The sequence below is a fragment of the Narcine bancroftii genome, chromosome 6 (assembly GCF_036971445.1).
Source record: "Narcine bancroftii isolate sNarBan1 chromosome 6, sNarBan1.hap1, whole genome shotgun sequence".
NCBI lineage: Eukaryota > Metazoa > Chordata > Chondrichthyes > Torpediniformes > Narcinidae > Narcine > Narcine bancroftii.
The window spans coordinates 222,831,476-222,852,121 of NC_091474.1; the positions used below are offsets into that span (position 1 = coordinate 222,831,476).

The 20,646-nt window shown below is 39.0% G+C and overlaps 1 protein-coding gene and 1 long non-coding RNA gene across 10 annotated transcripts in view; one reads left to right on the forward strand and one right to left on the reverse strand.

The window, feature by feature from the left end:
* pdss2 (prenyl (decaprenyl) diphosphate synthase, subunit 2) overlaps window positions 1-20,646 on the reverse strand; it is a 243,407-nt gene that overhangs the window by 73,335 nt on the left and 149,426 nt on the right. For all 9 annotated transcript variants that reach the window (XM_069887508.1, XM_069887514.1, XM_069887512.1 and 6 more), the window contains one exon: window positions 8,666-8,740. In XM_069887508.1, the coding sequence (XP_069743609.1) occupies window positions 8,666-8,740 (75 nt within the window). The remainder of the gene's footprint in view (window positions 1-8,665; window positions 8,741-20,646) is intronic.
* LOC138737059 (uncharacterized) overlaps window positions 14,989-20,646 on the forward strand; it is a 35,247-nt gene continuing 29,589 nt past the window's right edge. The window contains exon 1 of the long non-coding RNA XR_011340737.1: window positions 14,989-15,100. This is a non-coding gene — a long non-coding RNA (uncharacterized lncRNA). The remainder of the gene's footprint in view (window positions 15,101-20,646) is intronic.

Sequence of the window (20,646 nt, forward strand, 5' to 3'; positions counted from 1 at the left end):
TATAGGGTTAATTCTTCAGATCTGACACACTTTGTCAGAAAATTCTAACAGAGTGTCTCAGACCTAAAAGATTAACAGTCGCCACACCCCCCCCCCCACCCCCCCAACCTTCTGAGTGGTTCCAGCATTTATTGTTTTTTTTTCAAACTTCCAACATCTGCAGTTATAGAACCATACAGTACTTCAGCACAGAAACAAGCCACTTCGGCCCTTCTAGTCTGTGCTGAGCCAATTTTTTTGCCTAATCCCACTGACCTGCACCCAGTCCATAGCCCTCCATTCCTCTCCCATCCATGTACCTGTCCAAATTCTTCTAAATGTTACAATTGAGCCCGCATTCACCACTTCAGCTGGGAGCTCATTCCACACCCCCACCATTCTCTTTGTGAAAAACTTTCCCCCTCAGGTTCCCCCAGAACTTTTTCCCTTTCACTCTTAACCCATGTCCTCTGGATTGTATCTCACCTACCCTCAGTGGAAAGAGCCTATCTACCCCCTCTTGTCTATTCCCCTCATAATTTTAAATACCTCTTTCACCTCTTCCCTCATTTTACACACCAGGGAACAAAGTCCTAAAATGTTTAACCATTCCATGTAACTCCTGAAGTCTGGGCAACATCCTAGCAAATTTTCTCTGCAAACTTTCTGTCCTTTTGATATCTTTCCTGTAGTTAGGTAACCAACCAAAACTGTACACAATACTCCAAATTTGGCCTCATCAATGTCTTATACAACTTTACCATAGCATCATAACTTTTATACTCAATACTTGGATTTATGAAGGCCAATATGCCAAAAGCTCTCTTTACAACTCTATCCACCTGTGATACCACTTTCAATGAATGTTTCTGTACTTCCAGATCCCTCTGTTCTACTGCATTCCTCAATGCCCTATCATTTATCATGTATGTCCTTTCTTGGTTTGTCCTTCCAAAATGCAACACCTCACACTTGTCTGCATTAAATTCCATGCCCCATATTTCAGCCCATTTTTCCGGCTGGTCTAGATCCCTCTACAAGCTTTGGAAATCATCTTCGCTGTCCACAATGCCTCCAATCTGCAAATTTGCTGATCCAATTTACCAAATTATCATCCAGATCATTGCTATAGATGATAAACAACAATGGTCCCAGCTCTGATCCCTGAGGCATACCTCTAGTCACAAGCCTCCAGTCTGAGAAGCAATCATCCACCACTACTCTTTGGCTTCTCCCGCCCAGCCATTTCTTTCTCTTTATATAATTTTTTTATTTTTCACACTATGAACCATATCAACCAAAATATGTACAAACGTTTCTCATTAAATTTACACAGTGGTCTTTTCTCCCCTTTTTTTTCTCCTTTCCCTCCCTCCAAAACCCATAAATATTCAACATATACAATACAATAAAACCATAAAACACTATCTTCACACGAAGGAAAATAAACAAGAAAAATGCATCATCTATTTATTACACAATGAATCTAGTCGTTTTGTCTTCTTATCATTTTCATTCTCATTTTAGGGGATGGAGGACATAGGCAAGCCCTCTCTGATATGTTCCATGTATTTGTTCAAATAATGTGACTTTATTTTCTAAATTATATGTTATTTTTTCCATTGAAATAATTTATTCATTTCCATGTACCATTGCTGTATACTCATGCTCTCTTCCATTTTCCAAGTTGACATTATTACTTTTTTTTGCTATTGCTAAGGCTATCACAATGAATTTATTTTGCACTTTATCCAATTTGAGGCCTTCTTATGTTACTTAAAAGAAATATCTCTGTTTTTTTTGGTATGTTATTTTTTGTCATTTTATTTAGTATCTGATTTAATTCTTCCCAAAACATATTTACTTTCGTACATGCCCAAGTAGCATATAATGTTGTTCCCATTTCCTTCTTACAGCGAAAACATCTATCCGATAATGTTGAATCCCATTTTAAAAAATTTTTGAGGACTATATACCCTGTGTAACCAATTATACTGTATCATGCGTAACCTTGTGTTTATTGTATTCTTCATAGTTCCAGAACATAACTTTTCCCATACTTCATTTTTTATCTTTATGTTTAGATCCTTTTCCCATTTCTACTTAGGTTTATAGTTTATTTTGTTTTCCTTATCTTGCAGCTTAATGTACATGTTGGTTATAAATCTTTTAATTATCATTGTGTCTGCAATCACGTATTCAAAGCTGCTTCCTTCAGGTAATCTCAGTCTGTTTCCCAATTTATCCTTTAAATAAGCTTTCAATTGATGATATCCAAACATTGCACCATGAGTTATTCCATATTTGTACTTCAACTGTTCAAATGTTAATAAATTATTTCCCAAAAAACAATTTTCTATTCTTTTGATTCCTTTTCTCTCCCATTCTCTAAAGGGAAGATTGTCTATTGTAAAAGCTTTAGAGGATTTTGCGTCAATAGTAATTTTGGTATTTGATAATTCGTTTTTTTCCTTTCTAAGTGAATCTTCTTCCATGTGTTAAGCAAATGATGCAGTACTGGTGAGTTTTTATATTGCACGAGCTTTTCATCCCACTTATAAAGTATATGTTCCGATACCTTTTCCCCTATTTTATCTAGTTTTATCTTAGTTCAGTCTGGTTTTTCCCTTGTCTGGTAAAAATCTAATAAATACCTTAATTGTGCGGCTCTATAATTTCTAAAATTTGGTAACTGCAAACCACCTTGATTATACCTCTCTGCTAATTTATCTAACACTACCCTTGGATTTCTCCCTTTCTATAAGAATTGACTTATTATTCTCTTTAGTTCCTTGAAGAATTTTTCTGTTAAAGGAATTGGTAACGTTTGAAATAAGTATTGTATCCTTGGGAACACATTCATTTTAATGCAGTTTACCCTCCCTATCAACATTAGCGGTAATTCTTTCCAATGTTCTAAGTCTTCCTGCAATTTCTTTATCAGTGGCTGATAATTTAGTTTGTACAAGTGGCTTAAGTTATTGTCTAACCTGATCCCTAGGTATCGGATTGCTTGTTCTTGCCATTTAAATGGTGATTCTTTTTTAAATTCTGTATAATCCACATTACTCATTGGCATCACTTCACTTTTATTTGCATTGATCTTGTACCCTGATATTTCTCCATATTCCTTCAATTTCTTATGTAGTTCTTTAATTGATATTTCTGGTTCTGTTAGGTATACTATGATGTCACCTGCAAATAAGCTGATTTTATACTCCTTCTCCTTTATTTTTATCCCTTTTATTTTATTTTCTATTCTTATCAGTTCCACCAAAGGTTCCATTGCTAGGTGAACAATGAGGGAGATAGTGGACATCCCTGTCTAGTTGACCTACTTAATTTAAAGTGACTCAATACATATCCATTTACTATTACATTCGCCAGCGATTCGTTATACAATGCTTTAATTCAATTTATATATTTTTCTGGTAGATTGAACTTCTGTAATACTTTAAATAAGTAATTCCACTCTACTCAATCAAAGGCTTTTTCTGCATCTAAAGCAACAGCCACTGTTGGTTTCTTGTTTCCTTGAACTGAGTGGATTAGATTAATAAGTTTACAGACATTGTCCGCTGTTCGTCTTTTCTTAATAAATCCAGTTTGATCTTGTTTTACTATGTTAGGTACACAATCGGCTAATCTGTTTGCTAATAATTTCGCTATTATCTTATAGTCTGAGTTAAGTAGAGATATTGGTCTATATGATCCTGGTATTAATGGATCCTTCCCCATCTTTGGTATTACTGTAATTATTGCTGTCTTACATGAATCTGGCAAGTTTGGTGTTTCTTCTATCTGGTTCATTACTTCCAGGAGAGGAGAAATTAATTAAATGTTTTATAGAATTCTATTGGAAATCCATCCTCTCCTGGTGTTTTATTGTTCGGCAGCTTTTTTAATATAGCCTGTATTTCCTCTATTTCAAATGGTTTTATTTGTTTGTTTTGTTCCTCTTGCAATTTCGGCAATTCAATTTTAGCTAAAAATTCCTCTATTTTATAATCTTTCCCCTCGTTCTCAGTTTGATATAATTGTTCATAAAATTCCTTAAAATTTTCATTAATGTCTGTTGGATTATATGTAATTTGTTTGTCCTTTTTCCTTGATGCCAGTATCGTTCTTTTAGCTTGTTCTGTTTTAAGTTGCCAGGCTAATATTTTATGTGTTTTTTTCTCCCAGTTTGTAATACTTTGGCTTTGTTTTCATTATGTTCTTCTCCACCTTGTACGTTTGTAAAGTTTCGTATTTAATTTTTTTGTCTGCCAATTCTCTCTTTTTCTTTATATCATCCCTTTTTACTAATTCCTTTCCTGTACTTTCTATCTCCCTTTCCAACTGCTCTATTTCCAGATTGTAATCCTTTTTCATCTTAGTCACATAACTTATTATCTGCCCTCTAATAAAGGCTTTCATTGCATCCCATAATATAAATTTGTCTTTCATTGATCCTGTGTTTATTTCAAAATATGTTTTAATTTGGCGTTCAATAAACTCCATAAATTCCTGTCTTTTAAGTAGCATGGGATTTAACCTCCATCTATATGTTCTTGATGGGATGTCCTCCAGTTCTATTGCTAATAATAGGGGTGAATGATCTGATAGTACTCTAGCTTTATACTCAGTTTTTCTGACTCTCCCTTGAATATGGGCTGACAACAAAAACATATCAATCCTTGAGTAAGTTTTGTGCCTACTCGAATAATATGAAAATTCCTTCTCTCTTGGGTGTTGACCCCTCCATATATCCATAAGTTTTATTTCCTGCATTGATTTAACCATAAATTTGGCTACTTTATTCTTTCTGTTTGTCTTTTGCCCAGTTTTATTCAACATTGGGTCCAAATTAAGGATAAAATCCCCTCCTATCAATATATTTCCTTGGGTGCCTCCAATCTTAAAAAAAAATCCTGCATAAACTTTTGATCCTCCTCGTTAGGCGCATATATATTGAGCAAATTCCAAAATTCTGAGTATATCTGTCACTTTATCATTGCATACCTCCCTGCTGGATCTATTATTTCCTCCTCTAGTTTGTTTGGTACATTTTTGTCAACTAGTATGGCTATACCTCTAGCTTTTGAATTATAGGATGCTGCCATTACGTGACCTACCCAGTCTCTCTTTAGTCTGTTATGTTCCGCTTCAGTTAGATGCATTTCCTGCACAAATGCTACGTCTATTTTTTCCTTCTTCAATAAATTTAGTAGGCTCTTCCTTTTAATTTGGTTATGTATTCCATTAATGTTTATAGTCATATAGTTCAACATAGCCATCTTTTATCTTTTACCTCTTTTCCACCTCTTTGTCACCTCCATCCCCCTTTTTTCCCATTTTCATCTCTTAGTTTTCTCTTATTATACTTAATGTACGACAACACATTTAAGAGATAAAGTACCCCCACAGCTCCCACATCCACTAATACCTTAACCCCAAAAGTCCCATCCCTCTCTGAGTTGCCCCTTATCCCTTGCCGGGTAACCACAACTCTCCTTTTCATTTGGATTGCGATCTTGTTCGCAGCGTCAACTGATTTTGCAGTGACACGGTTATTTCCCCTCTACCCAGCCCTCTCCAGAAAACTTTAAAAAAAATACATATAACAAAGTTCTCTCTCTTCTTTTTTTCCCTTACTCCCTTCCTTCCCTTCTCTTTTCCCTCTTTAGTTCTTTACATATATATTGTTTTTACATCTTTATATATACTTTATTGCCGTTCTCCTTTCTTGTTACATCTCTTCATCTCTTCTCCTGTTCTGCAAACATTCTGCAAATTCTTGCGCTTTCTCTGGATCCGAGAACAGTCTGTTTTGCTTCCCGGGTACAAATATTTTAAGCATGGTTGGATGTTTTAATATAAATTTGTAACCTTTTTTCCATAAAATCAATTTTGCTGTATTAAACTCCTTCCTCCTCTTTAAGAGTTCAAAACTTATGTCTGGGTAAAAGAATATTTTTTGACCCTTGTATTCCAATGGTTTATTATCTTCTCTAATTTATTCCTTGCCCTTTCCATTACATTTTCTCTTGTCATGTATCTCAAAAATTTTACTAAGATGGATCTTGGTTTTTGATGTGCCTGTGGTTTTGGAGCTAGTGTTCTGTGTGCCCTTTCTATTTCCATTTCTTCCTGCATTTCTGTCATTCTCAGGACCTTTGGGATCCAACCTTTTATAAATTCCTTCATGTCTGTGCCTTCTTCACTCTCCTTCAGGCCCACTATTTTTATGTTGTTTCACCTACTATAATTTTCCAACATATCAATTTTCTGAGATAACAACTCTTGTGTCTCTTTAATTTTTTTGTCACTTTCTTCCATTTAAGTCATTCACTTCCATTTCTACAGCTGTTTCCCGCTCTTCCACATTCTCTACTCTTTTCCCTATTTCTGTCATTACCAGTTCTAACCTTTGCATTTTATCTTCTGTTCTTTTCATTTTCCTTTTAATTGCATTAAACTCTAATGCTAACCATTCTTTTAGTGATCTCATTTGTTCTTCAAAAAAGACTTTATCTATATTATGTTCATCAGTTTTTCCTTTTATTTCTCTTTGACAATCAGTTTTACCTTCTATTTCTCTGTGAACATCTTGGTCTTCTTCTTCCTCTTCTACTGTGTCAGTATCTGCGTTTGTGTCTTCTTCTCTTCTTTGTGTCTGTGTCTCTTCTGTTTTTCCTGATGAACTGCTTGTATCTCTTTGTTGGGCCTCTTGTTGCTGGTCCTCCCCTCCTGGGCTGCTCGTCTGTTGTGCTTCTTGACGTTGGTCTTCTTGTCAGTCATCCCTCCATCTACCTCTCACGTCTGCTTCATCGCTCCCTCTTCTGCTGCCTTCCTCGTCTTCCAGCTGAGCACCCTGGTGTCGGGCATCCCTCAGCAGTTCGCTCTGTGACAGCCCGTTCCTCTGCTGAGGAACCCCCCTCCCGCCGGTGTCCTCTTTCTCCTTCAATTGCGCACTGCGCACTTTTGTTTGGCTCCGAGAGCCATTTTTGTAGTGCCCCAGCTGGTAGGTCGCAATTCCGCAGGGAAGCCACTGACCTCAAGGGTTGGGCGCATCTCATCACCACAGCGTCCTGTTCCTTCGTGCAGGTAAGGCCTTCTTCTTTCTTCTCCGGTGACTTTTCTACTTTTTTTCCAATCGTTTTTACTTTCTCCTTCTTGGAAGTCATCTTCTTTCTCTTCTCCATATCTTTATCTTTTATTTTTTATATTTTATTTTTGTTATGCTTTGCTTTTTTCTATTTTCCTGGAGAGGGCTGGTTTTCCCGACTGGCCACTACTCCATCATGTAACTCCTTCCGCCCAGCCCTTTCGAATCCAGTTCACTACTTCACCATGTAGAACAAAGGATTTAGGAATTCTGGTGCATAATTCCTTGAAAGTTGAGTCATATGTAGATAGGGTGATGAAGAAAGCATTTGGTATGTTGGCCTTCATAAATCAGAGTATTGAAAACAGGAGTTGGGATGTCAAGTTGAAGTTGTGTCAGACATTGGTGAGGCCAAATTTGGAATATTGTGTGCAGTTTTGGTCACTGAAGGATATAAACAGAATAGAGAGAGTGCAGAGGAGGTTTATGAGAATGTTGCCAGGTTTTAGGGTTTGAGTTATAGGGAAAGGTTGAGCAGGCTGGGACTTTATTCTCTAGAGCATAGAAGATTGAGGGGTGATTTGATAGAGGTATTTAAAACTATGAGGAGGACAGATAGGGTCAATGTGGACAGGCTTTTTCCATTGAGAGTGGGGGAGATTCAAACAAGAGAATTACAATTAGTATTCAAAATTACTGTGTGATGGATTGAGAATGAAATGGGAAGTTTAGGCGAAACATGAGGGGGAATTTCTTCACTCAGAGGGTAGAGGGAGTGTAGAACGTGTTTCCGTCTGAAGTATTAGATTCAGGTTTAATTTTAATATGTAAGGAAAAGTTGGATAGGTATATGGATGAGGGAGGTCTGGAAGGTTATGGGCCAGGTGCAGGTCAATGGGACTAAGTGGGAGAAGGTGCTTGACATGGTCTAGAAGGGCCAAACTGACCTGTTTCTGTGCTGTAATTGTTATATGGTTATATATGAATACCTAGAGTCTGAACCTTCCTAACTAACCTCCCCATGTGGGACCTTGTCAAAGGTGCTGTTTGTCTATGTAACCAACATCCACAGCCTTTCTATTGTCAAGTTTCCTGGTAACTTCCTCGAAAAACTGTAATATTGGTTAAACACGACCTACCTCGCAAAAAGCCATGTTGACTATCCCCAATCAGTTTCTGGGTATCCAAATAATTGTATATTTGATCTCTTAGAACACCTCCCAATAATTTACCTTCTACTGATGTCAGACTCACCAGCTTATAATATATTTTTAATTTTTTTTGCCACTGTTCTTTCCATTCCTCCTTCCCCATCTTTTCAATTTAGAAATAAGCTTGTTCTGGTGAAAGATCATTGACTGAAAAGTTAACAGTTTCTCTCTCAGTGGTTATTGCCTGACCAGCTGAGTATTTCCAGCAATTTCTGATTTTACTTCAGATTTCCAGCATCTGCAGCTTTTTGATTTTCCATTTTTTTTACTGCCTTTTCTTTATTGTTAATGTAGAATGTGAAGAGTTAGTTTCAATACCTGACATGTATACATTCCTCAAATAGTTCACAACTTTGCAAAAGAAGCACTAACACATGGATATTACCTCATCAATTCCAGAAGTTTCGTAATATACACCTTGAACTAAGTCTCCAATTGCACTTGATACAAGCTCCACAACCTGGAGAAAGAAATAAGGATATTGTTCAGGATTATGAAGACAGTTGTTTCCACCCACTGAAATTTTATATTGACTCATTTATTTGCACATGACAATCAGAGCCCACTGTGCCAGCAATTATTTCTTTAAAAGTTTCCATTCAAAAGCCTGGTAGTTAAGTGTCCTAAGCCATATTGTTTTAAAATGTAATAAAGGCCATATCAATAAAAGCTTGATAAGAGCACCACGCAGACTACAATTACTATTCAAAATTACTGTGTGATATGATGCATTTTATTCCTTCCTTATGTTTACAGAATGTACAACTAAAAGTGGAATGTGCTTGAATTAATATTGTTTATCTTTAAAATATTTCCAATCAAAAAAAAATTATACAAAATTTGAAATGATTTACTTTGGTTAATATGGATGTTAAATTTGAGCTTCATTTGAACCACATCATTCCTGAGTAAATTAAAAATTTGAACTCATTATGTCATGTACGTATTTAATTTGACCAGTTTCACCATTTGAGTCACACACTGGATTTTCATTGAGAAAACAATTTGCTATGTGAACTCGTGTCAGGGTATATGTAAGTGATTTTAGCGCTCGATTTTTTTAGCCCTCTTGCCTACAAGGTTCATGTATTTCTGCAAATAATGATGCATGTCTTCTCCCAGCAATAAAGTCTATTCAGTTAAAAAACCTATATCGTGGAATGCTAAACGGCAACTGTTATAATTAAAAGCAGAAATAATAATTATACAATAAATTCACATCAACCAACACCATTCTCAGCAACTCTGCACTGTTACTTTATATTTAAAAAAAAAACTCTTTTTCTCCCTTGAATCCAGAAGGTTTAAGTTTGGCGTCCAGAGTAAACATGGTTCTTAATCAGTCATGTTGCCCTTTGAGTAACCAGATCCTTGAGGAAATATTGTAGCAATATGAGTTGCTGCAGTAACCCAAGGACAATGCTCCTACAGTGTTACCAGATGTGTTGTGTTATTTAACATGGGAATAGAGAAAATGAAGGTTTTTTTGGAAAGTATCAGATAAGCTCCATTCCCAAATCCGAACAGATTGAGTATCGCCAACAGGTCTATGAAGAACTGTAACCAAACTCCCAGCAAAGGATTGTATTACAGTTCATACAAGCTACATCCCAAGATTCTTCTGATGGCTGAGACATATAATACAAATCAATCACTCACAAAAATGTTAGAGTTTGTGAAACGGTCTGTGCCGAGAGACTGGCAGATCAACAGCCACTGGTAATACGAAGAGGAATTCATGAAGACACCAAGTCCTGTTCTAAATGTCAAAGTGATAGCATGAACTCCTAACAATGCATTGAGCTGTGGATAACTAGCTATTTTCTGCCTTCACTGTAACACTAGACACCATATAATGCAAGCTGAGACTTTGTCCTCTTTCAGCACTGATCCTAACCAGCATATGAGAAGCCAATTTTTTTTTTTTGTTGAAGCAAATAACAAGGGAATGAAACTCAACAAAAATAAGATGACCAAAACTAAAATGATAAGTTTTATTACTTAGTAATTCTAAGAATTTGCTCAGCAACATAAATAATATAGAATAAGAAATATGGAAGTAATTGCAAACTCAGTTAATGACACTTTCCAAATATGGGAAAGAATAAATCATAAACACTCCTACACAAGAAGAAAATAATATTTTTGCCAGTGCAAGGTTCTGTCAAGCATTTTATTACTAATATTATTACAGGAAATATTACAAAATTTTGCTCAAAACTTGCCCGAAATCCTACAACATATGAAGGCTGTGTGTTACATTTCAAAGTTCGCAACCCAGAAGTTAGTACTGGCAATATTTCCTTACGCTGAATGGAGTAGTTTAGGATTACTAACCTAAGTCTTATTTCGAAAGAACGATTGCAGGTGTCAGCACTTACATGACTAATCCTCAGAGAGTTCTCGCTCCACATATCAGGGCATACATTTTCCACAACTTCACATTGTCAATGCATAAATGACGGTCTATGCATTAACTTCACAACAAAGCAAAGGATCAAAGAACTCAAAATTTATGGAAAAATAGTGGCACAATCATATCACTCATTTTCCATTTAATTGGCTTAAAGATCTACTCCCAGAAGAGCCCTAAGATTCTACCCACCAGGAGTTAACAGAGAATATCAGAGTGACTACACAGCCAATTTTCCTTGTCATTAGGACGACATCTCAGTTTTCACAGGCAACCGAACCAAACACTGAACTTAAGAGAGATGGAAAGACAACATTTGATTCATAACTGATGAAGTGCCCAACCCCAAATGTAGGATACCCTTGACATCCTGTGTGACCAGCTGAGTTTCTCCAGCACGTTTGAGTATTGAAAAAATTTGATACGGTGAGTCTCCACTCTGAAAAATATGCATTTCAGATGAGAATTGGAAATATGACTTTTGGTCCCCATTCACTGATAGATTGCTGGAGCCCAATCTGCAAGCTATCCCAGGAGCCAGTTTGTCAATCTGTGGATGCATTCATCTCCAAACTCTTCTTTCTATCTAATAATGAATTCTCATCCACATCATCCATCCCTCCCCATCTTCCTTTCCTCTCACACAAAGGGCCCCGTGTCCATGCAGTTGAACTCTATGATTCTTAAGGTTAACAATCTTAAATGCAGATTTGACTGACCTATTATTTCCATCATTTTCTGTTTTGATTCTCATTTCCCACCATTCAGAGTTTTTTTTTGCTGCTGCAAGGAGGTTGGTGAAATAACACTGAAGATAAAATAACCAACATTGCAAGAAATGGAATGGGTGACAACCAGGATGCAGGAGTACCTTGACCAGTTTGAACCTTTCTCTCATCTGTTCACCCCCCACTATACCCAATAATGCACTCGACCACACAATATTAAGGCATTTAAGCCTCAACAGAACATTAATAATTGGAAAATAAAAAAATGAATCTTTAGAAACACTAAGGAAATCAAAGAGATGAATGCAATTAATGTGGAATTTTATTTTACAAATTAATCAGAGGTATCGGTGCTCCCCATACTAGACTGTGATGTAGCCAGTCAGCACTTTCTACTAGACATCTGTAGAAGTTTGCCAAGGTTTACAATGTCATACCGAACCTCTGATGAAGTAGAAGTGCTGATGCGCATTCTTCACGATGGCATTATTGCGTGGAGGCCAGGAAAGGTCTACCGAGATGGTGATTCCAGGAATTTACATTTGCTTACCCTCTCCACCTCTCCTCCAGTGATCACTGGATCGTACCACCTCTGGTTTTTTTCTTTGTAAAGTCTATAATCTGCTTCTTGGTTTTGGTGATACTGAATGAGAGGTTGTTATTACAGCAGCAATCACCAAAGACCTACACCACCCAGCACACGCTCTGTTCTCGCTGCTGCATCAGGAAAGAGGTCTAGGTGCCACAGGTTCAGGAACAGCTGCTACCTCTCCACCATAAGACTCTCCAACAAAAAAAATTCAATCAGAGACTCATTTAAGGACTCTTACTTATGCACTTTATGGATTTTCTTTTGTTCTTTTTGCATTACAATTTATTTACGTTTGTTATCTGTTTACAGTTCTTTTATTTGTTTACATGTGTACAGTTTATTTTTTGCACTACCAATTAGTGGTAGTTCTGCCACGCCTGCAGGAGAAAAGAGAATCTCAGGGTTGTATGTGCTCTGACAATAAATGTGAAATCTATTAGTACACCATTCAGCCAAGTTTTCAATCTCCCTCCTGTATGCTGATTCATTGCCCCTTTTTTATACAGCCCACTACTGTGGTATCGTCAGCAAATTTGTAGATGGTGTTGTTGTCCTACTGAACCACACAGCAATAGATGTTATGCAAGTAGTGCAGGGAGCTAAGTATGCAGCCCTTGGTGGCTCCGGTACCGAGGGAGACTATGGTGGAGATAGGGGATTGTTGGGGGGGGGGGGGGGGGGCACAGGCCTGTTATGTGCTGTATGTCTACATTTTTAAAAAATCTGTAAGAAAGAGTCAAGATAAAATTGATAAAGATGCCATTTTAGGGGGGCGGGTGTTCATTTTTGCACAAATTAAATGACAGGATATTAGCAATCATGGCAAGTGTGAGGGACAGAATCAAGAGATTATTATAGTAGACAAGCTCATAAATAATTTTAAACTAATTTCGGCAACTGCCCCAGTCTATTTGTTCAGAGTCCCTCATCAAATGCTCAAAGGTGATCAGCAATGCTGAACTACAAATTCCTCCATGAAGGAAACAAACCACTATTATTTGAACAGAAACTTTTATAACTTCACAACAATACTGTTAATCAATCCTTACATTGATAGTAATCATTATATAATTAATAATGAAGCTCATTTGTCCTGTTATTTGATTTGCACTTAAAGAAGTACAAGGTGTTTATTGTTTTCTTTGGCATGAGATTTTAGGCAAGCAGCTTCCCAAACTACCCACCACAACCACCTCTGCACCCTGACTCCCTCACCCTCATACACACCAATCCCACTCTGGGTCTAAACCAGTTTTTCTAGTCTTTGCTTTCCCCAATTTCTCTCACGCAGTCAATGTGAGTTTATTGTCATTTATAGAAATATAATGTACAGGTGTAACGAGATTCTTACTTACTTAAAGAGAGACGCAAGATACACCACTACAACAGTAAAACCACAAATGCAAGACAGAAAGGAGATAATAAAAAAAAACAAGGATAAATTATTATTCACAGTTGGTGTTAGTGCAAGAGAAAAAAGCAATGGTTCAGTAGTGCAGACAGATCTTTTGGTGGTCCCAATAGTTTATGCTAAGGGTTAGAGTAGTACAGAAAGGTTCAACAGCGTGATGGCTGCTGGATAAAAACCTGTTCTTGAACCTGGAGGAGCTGGACTTCAGGCTTGTGTGTCTTCTCTGAAGGGAGCAGCAAGAAAGAATTGTGACCGGGCAATGGGGACCTTTTAAGGGGTTGGCTGCCCTCTTCCACTTCACATAGATGCTTTCGATGGATGGAAGGTCAGTGTTGGTGATGGACTTGGCCAGTTTGCCATTTTCTGCAGTCCTTCGCATTCCTTCTCATTCTCATCCCAGTTTCTACCCTAATCTACACGCTAAGGGCAGTTTACAGCGGTGAATTAACCTCCCAACTGCCAGGTCTTTGGCAAGCAAGAGCAAACCGGAGTGCCCAGATGAAAGTGACACAGACACAGGGAGGTTAGACAAACTCCACATGATCAAACCTAGGTCGCTGGAGCTGGAGGGCAAAAGCTCTACCAGCTAAACCACTTTATCACTTATATACTAGACGCCTTAAGAATCTCTCTATTCACATTAACCACATTGGCACAACACTGAAATGGTCCCAACCAGTTTAAAAATGTCTGTGAATGCCAGCCTTAATCCCACTCTAAAGACAACTTCTCTGCTTCTATCAACCATTCCATATGCCTGTGGTTACACAATGTTTGTCTAAATTCAATACTTGATGATGTCTGAAGCCGTGCCTTCAATACCATTCCACTCTTATTCTTTATTCTCTGACAAACCAATTTTTCATCTGCTGCAGCAGAAGAATTTATGGGATTTCTTTTAAAATGTTCAAGAACCTACTTGTGAATAGACTATGTTAGATTTGTTCACGTGCTACGAGGTCAGATTAACAAAAGCTGTCGAGGTTAAGGATTCCCCACAGAGCAGTGATCGTAACACTGTAGAATTTCAGAGATGGTTTGAGAGTGAGCACCCGAGGTCCAGAGTCAGTTGTCTCAACTAAATTAAGGACGATTAGCATGGAATAAGAGTTGTCTATAGTGGAATGGATAAATAAGCTGCAAGATTTATCAGTGGATGAGCAGTGGCAGATATTAACAGCCAGTTCATACAGTTCAGCAGAAATTTATCACAATTAGACCCAAGGAGATGATGAACCAAACATTGATCACAAAGGAGGCCAAGGATTAGATCTGTCTTCACTTGTTTGTCAACATTTTCTGATGGATCAGTATTCTACAATCTGTTATCTGATCACATTTACAATCCAGTCCAGGTAGAGAAGCTTCGGAGGCATCAAAAGTGACCATAAGAAAAATTGGGTTTGAACCATTTATGAAGAGCACAAAGGGGAATATTTTATTTTATGTGGGTTAACAATTATGAGGGATGATTGTTTATGCTTTTGGCAAAATTACACAGAATTCTTCAAAAATACATGATCATAAATATGTTTTAATGAAACTTTTTCTGATTGTAGGACATCTCAAAGGATCCAAATTGAATACTTCTCATTTACCATGGAGAAGAACATGGAGAGCAGAGAGGAAGAGTAGAGCTTGAACATATCTGATTCGGGAAACAGTGAGTGAGAGAGGTACTGGCGCACATGAAGGAGGATAAATTCCCAGGGCCTCATGGGATCTTCCCTGTGTGTGAATAGCTAATGTTCTTCCCTTATTTAGAAAGGGCAGTAGGGATAAGCCAAGAAATTACAAACCAGTAAACCTTGCATCAATAGTAGGGTAATTACTGGAAATACAGTACTGTATTGTAAGGGAGAGGATTTGGCAAAGCAGAGACTGATTAACAGTCCACATGGATTTGTGCAAGGGAAAAGCTGTCTCATAAATCTAAGGTTTTTTTTAGGTAAATAAGAAAATTGACGAAGCCAGCGCAGACACTGCTTACATAGACATTAGCAAGGCTTTCAACAAAATCCTGTGCATTAGGCTGGTCCACAGGGTTAGAGTACTTAGGATCTAGCGCATGTTGACAAACTGGATCCAAAATCAACTGTGTGACAGGCAGAAGATAGTGGTCAAGGGGTCTTTTTCTGACTGGAAATCTGTAACCAGTGGTGGACTGCAGAAATCTGTGCTGGGACCACTGCTGTCATAAATATAAATGACTTAGATGAAAATGTAAGTGGACAGACTGGGACGTGTGATGACAACACAAAAATTGGTGGAGTAGTAGATTGCAAAGAAGGTTGCAAAAGGATTCAGAATGGTCATAGATCAGTTGGAAAGTTGGGCAAAATGATGGCAGATGGAATTTAATCCCAACAAATGTGGGGCATCAACACTCACAGGACATATACTGAAAATGGCTGAGGTGTTGATGTACAGAAGGACCTTGGAATGCAAGTTCATAGATCCCTGAAAATGGCGACTTGGGTGAAAAAGGGTAATGAAGAATGCAATCAGCATGCTCACCTCCTTGATGGAGGCACTGAGTCGACAGCTGAGATGTCTGGTTGGAGCAGCACAAAACATTGGCGAGGCTGCGCTGGAGTACTGCGTTCAGTGTAGGTTGTCATGCTACAGGGAGGAGGTGGCAGCTTTGGAAAGAAGGAATGGATGGCTGTAATTAATGGGAGAGATGGGATCAATTAGAATTACAATGGAATTTAGGAGGTTGAGGGGTGATCGTATAGATATTATTGGGGCATAGATAGGGTAGATATTCAAAATCTTTTACTGAGGTTGGGGGGGGAAATCAATAAGGTCAGAAGTTTATGCTGAGAGGAGAGAAATTTAAAGAAGATCTGAGGGCCAGGTTTTTCCACGCACAGAGGGCAGTGGTTACATGGAATGAGCTGCCAGACGAGGTGGTAGAGGCAGATACCATTACGGTTCAAAAGAACAGGTACTTAGGATGGAAAGGAGTAAAGGGATATGGGCCAAATGTGATGAGTAAGGAGAAGCTTTAGGTTGGCATGGATGAATGAGGCTGAAGGGCTCCATTTCTCTGCTGTGAAACTTTTTGACCAGAAAATACACAGTGGAAAGGGAAGATGTCAAGATGCTTTCACAAATGCCCTCTCACCACCAACCCTGTCTATGCCTCTCAAAATTTTATATCCTTCCAAAGTCAACCTCAGATATCCCAAATTTGTCTCATCTCTCCTGGAAGGGCATACCCTCTAATCTAGGCAACATCCTGATGAACCTCATGCACTCTCTCCACAGCCTCCACATCTTTCCTAGATATGTAGTAAAATGCCAAATGTGGCCTTGCCAAATATTCATACAGCTGCAGCACGACTTGCCAACATTTCTCACAGACTGCACATGAATATCCACAGACCTGAAGCTGGTAAATCAGCCCTGAGCCTGCACCGGCCGGCAATAGCACCGCACCCCAGTAAAACAGAACTGGAGCTTTAAGAGGAAATTTTCTCAATTTTAAATTGGTTTCTATATTTTCCTTTTTAAATGATATGTGTGTATTCAATGCCAAATAACTTTTTTCTCCAAAATATTTTAAATTTGCAAATAGATCCCATTGATTAATGTACTGTGTGTTCATAATGGTTAAAAGGCATTAATAACAGATCACTTCAACAGTTCATGAGCCCGGGGCAGAGCTACAGCAGCTGTCAAAGCCGCTCTACGAGTGCAGCAGGCTGTCTGTGCCGAGGCTGCCCCTCTAAACTGCTGCAGGTCAATGGGAGACACATTGGAACAAATAGTGTGACCCAGGAGTGATCTACCTGCAATTTCAAGACCACAAGCATTGATTGAAGTAAAAACAGTCAAAGGCCACGGCTTTATAAATTGTAATATCAAACCAGTTTACCCATAGAAAATATTATCATTTATTGATAACTCAATAACCTTCCAAATTTCAGGAATTAATTCTTTTGCTTTCTATAAGAAGCAAGGGCAAGAGGATATCAGTGAAAATCTCCCTTTAAAAAAACAAGATATCTTGGAATTTGCCTTTAATTCCATGCATCATGAGTACATTCATTTAGAGCACAATGTCAATTTAATTTAGAGACAAAGTATTTTTCTCCAAGCCACACAAAAATTTTTAGTATTCAATAAGGTGATTAAATTATATATTTTTTCCATTTTTTGAAACAACACTCCTACGTTCAACAGCAGCACTAGTCAAAGCTGGAGATTTGGTAAGGTTAAATATCTTGAACTAAAAGTAGGAAGAGGTTTATTAATTGTTATTGGTAAATGACAGCTCAGCCGCCTTTTATAACATGATCTGGTTTTTGTTTGGCATCATTTAAAATCAAAGAGAATGTGAGAACGGTGGGGGGGGGCGGGGGGGGGAAGCTGCTTCAGCTTTCGTGGTATGTTGTCCATTGGGGTACACTAGCCAAAGTATCTGTATGTTTCCAAAAGGATGACAGGAAGTCATTAATAACATTTGGTGAAAATAATACAAGGTTCTTCTCTCATTCTGACACATGAGCACTTCTATTATAGTTCAGTTTCCTGCCTCTGTAATAATCAGGCACATTTCAATTGAAAAAAGAGCCAAAGTTGATGTGGTAAAAGCACTTAACATATTTTATTAAAATATATGTAAAAGTGGAACATCACTCCATTGGTGGTGAGAGATTTTGTTAAACAGGTTATGTCTGACTAAGCCAAGCAAATTTAATTTATACAATGCAGGGTAAGCCATTTCGACCAGAGAAATATACACAATCTCTTTTTTGATTAAAATTCCTTGTCCAGGAGTTCAGAAACACATTGATGGCAGGACATATCCTATATAAATTTAAATTATTTTTAAAAAATTAGACATACAGGCCCTTCCAGCCCAGGAGCCCGTGCCACCCCAAACACCCTAATTAACCTATAACTACCGTATGTTTTGAAAGGTGGAGGAAATCGGAGCACCCAGAGGAAATCCATGCAGACATGAGGAAAACAAACACCGTGCAGACAGCATCAGACTCGAACGAGTTTTCCAGCGATGTAATAGCACTAAAAACTTAATGTTTATTGATAAAATAAACAAAATAATTTTCTCTATTTTACAGTGCAAAGCCAAAGGACTAACTCTGACTGGAACTGACCAGTTGCAGAACTTGCAATTACCTTTTCCAAAAAAAGGCTCCAAAAGTAAACCAGGAAATTGAAGGCTGGTGAGCCTGACATCAGTAGTAGGTAAATTATTGGAGGGCGTTCTGTGAGATCAGGTATACAAGTATTTGGACAGCCGAGAGCTAATTAAGGACAGTCAGCATGGCTTTGTGCATGGTAGGTCGTGTTTAACCAATCTTATAGAGTTTTTCGAGGAAGTTACCAAAAAAGTATATGAAGGAAAGGCTGTGGATGTTTTCTACATGAACTTTAGTGAAGCCTTTGACAAGGTCCCACATGATGGTTAGTTCAGAAGGTTCAAACACTAGGTATCAATGGAGAGGTTGCAAGTTGGATTAAAAATTGGCTGAACATGAGAAGACAAGAGAGTGGTAGTGGATGATTGATGCTCAGACTGGAGGCCTGTGATTAGTGGTGTGCCTCAGGGATCGGTGTTGGGATCATTGTTGTTTGTTGTCTATATCAATGATCTGGATGATAATGTGGTAACTTAGATCAGCAAGTTTTCTGATGATACTAAAGCCACTTTCAGGTGGCCACAATACCCGACTGTAAAGCCACACACTGTACTCCTGTGCGGCTGTTGGGTGGCCACCTGAAACTGGAGAACCTGGCCAGGAGGTCTACCTTCTCCAGTAGGTGTAATATAGTATCCCCCGTGGCAGCTGAAAGCAGCCGGGCTGCCAGGGGGCGGGTTGATGATGTCACGGTGACGTTGTCAGCCATCCACTCTGGGTTTCTGTGGTTTTTTTTAATATAAACGCACAGCACCTGCAGCGCGAGTCGGCGGGTGAGGGGGAGAGACAGGCAGCACGAATTGGGCAGTCGAGGGGAGAGACTGGCAGCGCGAGTCAGATGGGCGATGGGGGGGAGGGAGACCGGCAGCGTGAGTCAGGCGGGCGAGGGGAGAGACCGGCAGCGCGAGTCAGATGGGCGATGGGGGGGAGGGAGACCGGCAGCGTGAGTCAGGCGGGCGAGGGGAGAGACCGGCAGTTTGACTCGGGCGGGCGAGGGGGGAGACCGGCAGCTTGACTTGGGTGGTCGCGGGGGGAGAGACTGGCAGCGTGACTCGGGCGGTATCCACCGTCCGAACTTATTGCAGCAGTAATGCCGTAATGTACATCTCACGCAATGGTTTTTTTTTATCAACAAGCAGTGAGTTATATTTACATGCAGGGGAATTCACAGAAGGGCACACACTCACACAGACTAATGTACACAGCAAATGGGCATGGCATATGGAGAAACGAGGGTTTAACTTCTTCAGCACCCACAGGCACAGTATACCACGTAACCAACGAGTGCATACACATGAACCTAATCTCCAGTGTCACCACTCCTCAGGCTCCAGGCTGGGCCCATTGAGCCGGCCCTCCGGAGCTGTCCGTGGTTTCACGCAATGGGTTGATAAGTGTGCAACATATTTACGAAATGATTGTTTTACTTTCAGGGTTGTTTTTTTTTTATTGCGCTGTCAGCGGTATGATCAACAGTCCAATTATTCAAATGAAAATTGATTGGGAACCTGAGGGATGCAGGGTGAAATTCATTTGTAAGCTGCAAATGAAAAATGCACTAGATGCAAACTCAAAATATACCATTAATTTGTTTTTCTTTGGCTGTGCTCTGAGACTTATTTGTGTCTTGAGATTGTTCGTCAGTCATGCCTTGACGCGCTGCAAATGACGTCAAGGCAGCATGGGCGGGACTAGGCCAGTCCTGAGGAGTTGGCATTCACTGGCAGATGGCTATCCATCAGCTGGCACATTCAAGTGACAGAAAGGCGTCCTCTCTGTGGCCACCTGAACGTGCCAGCTGCACTCCCCCAGCCGCAACTGCATGATCTTCCGTGGAACACCTGAAAGTGCCTTAAGATTGGAGGCATTGTGGACAGTGAGGAAGGCTTTCAAAGCTTGCAGAGGGATCTGGACCAACTGGAAAAATGGGCCAGACAATGGCAGATGCAGACCAGTGTGAGATGTTGCATTTTGGAAGGACAAACCAGGATTGGACATATACAGTAAATGGTAGGGCACTGAGGAGTCCGAAGGAACAAGGGAATCTG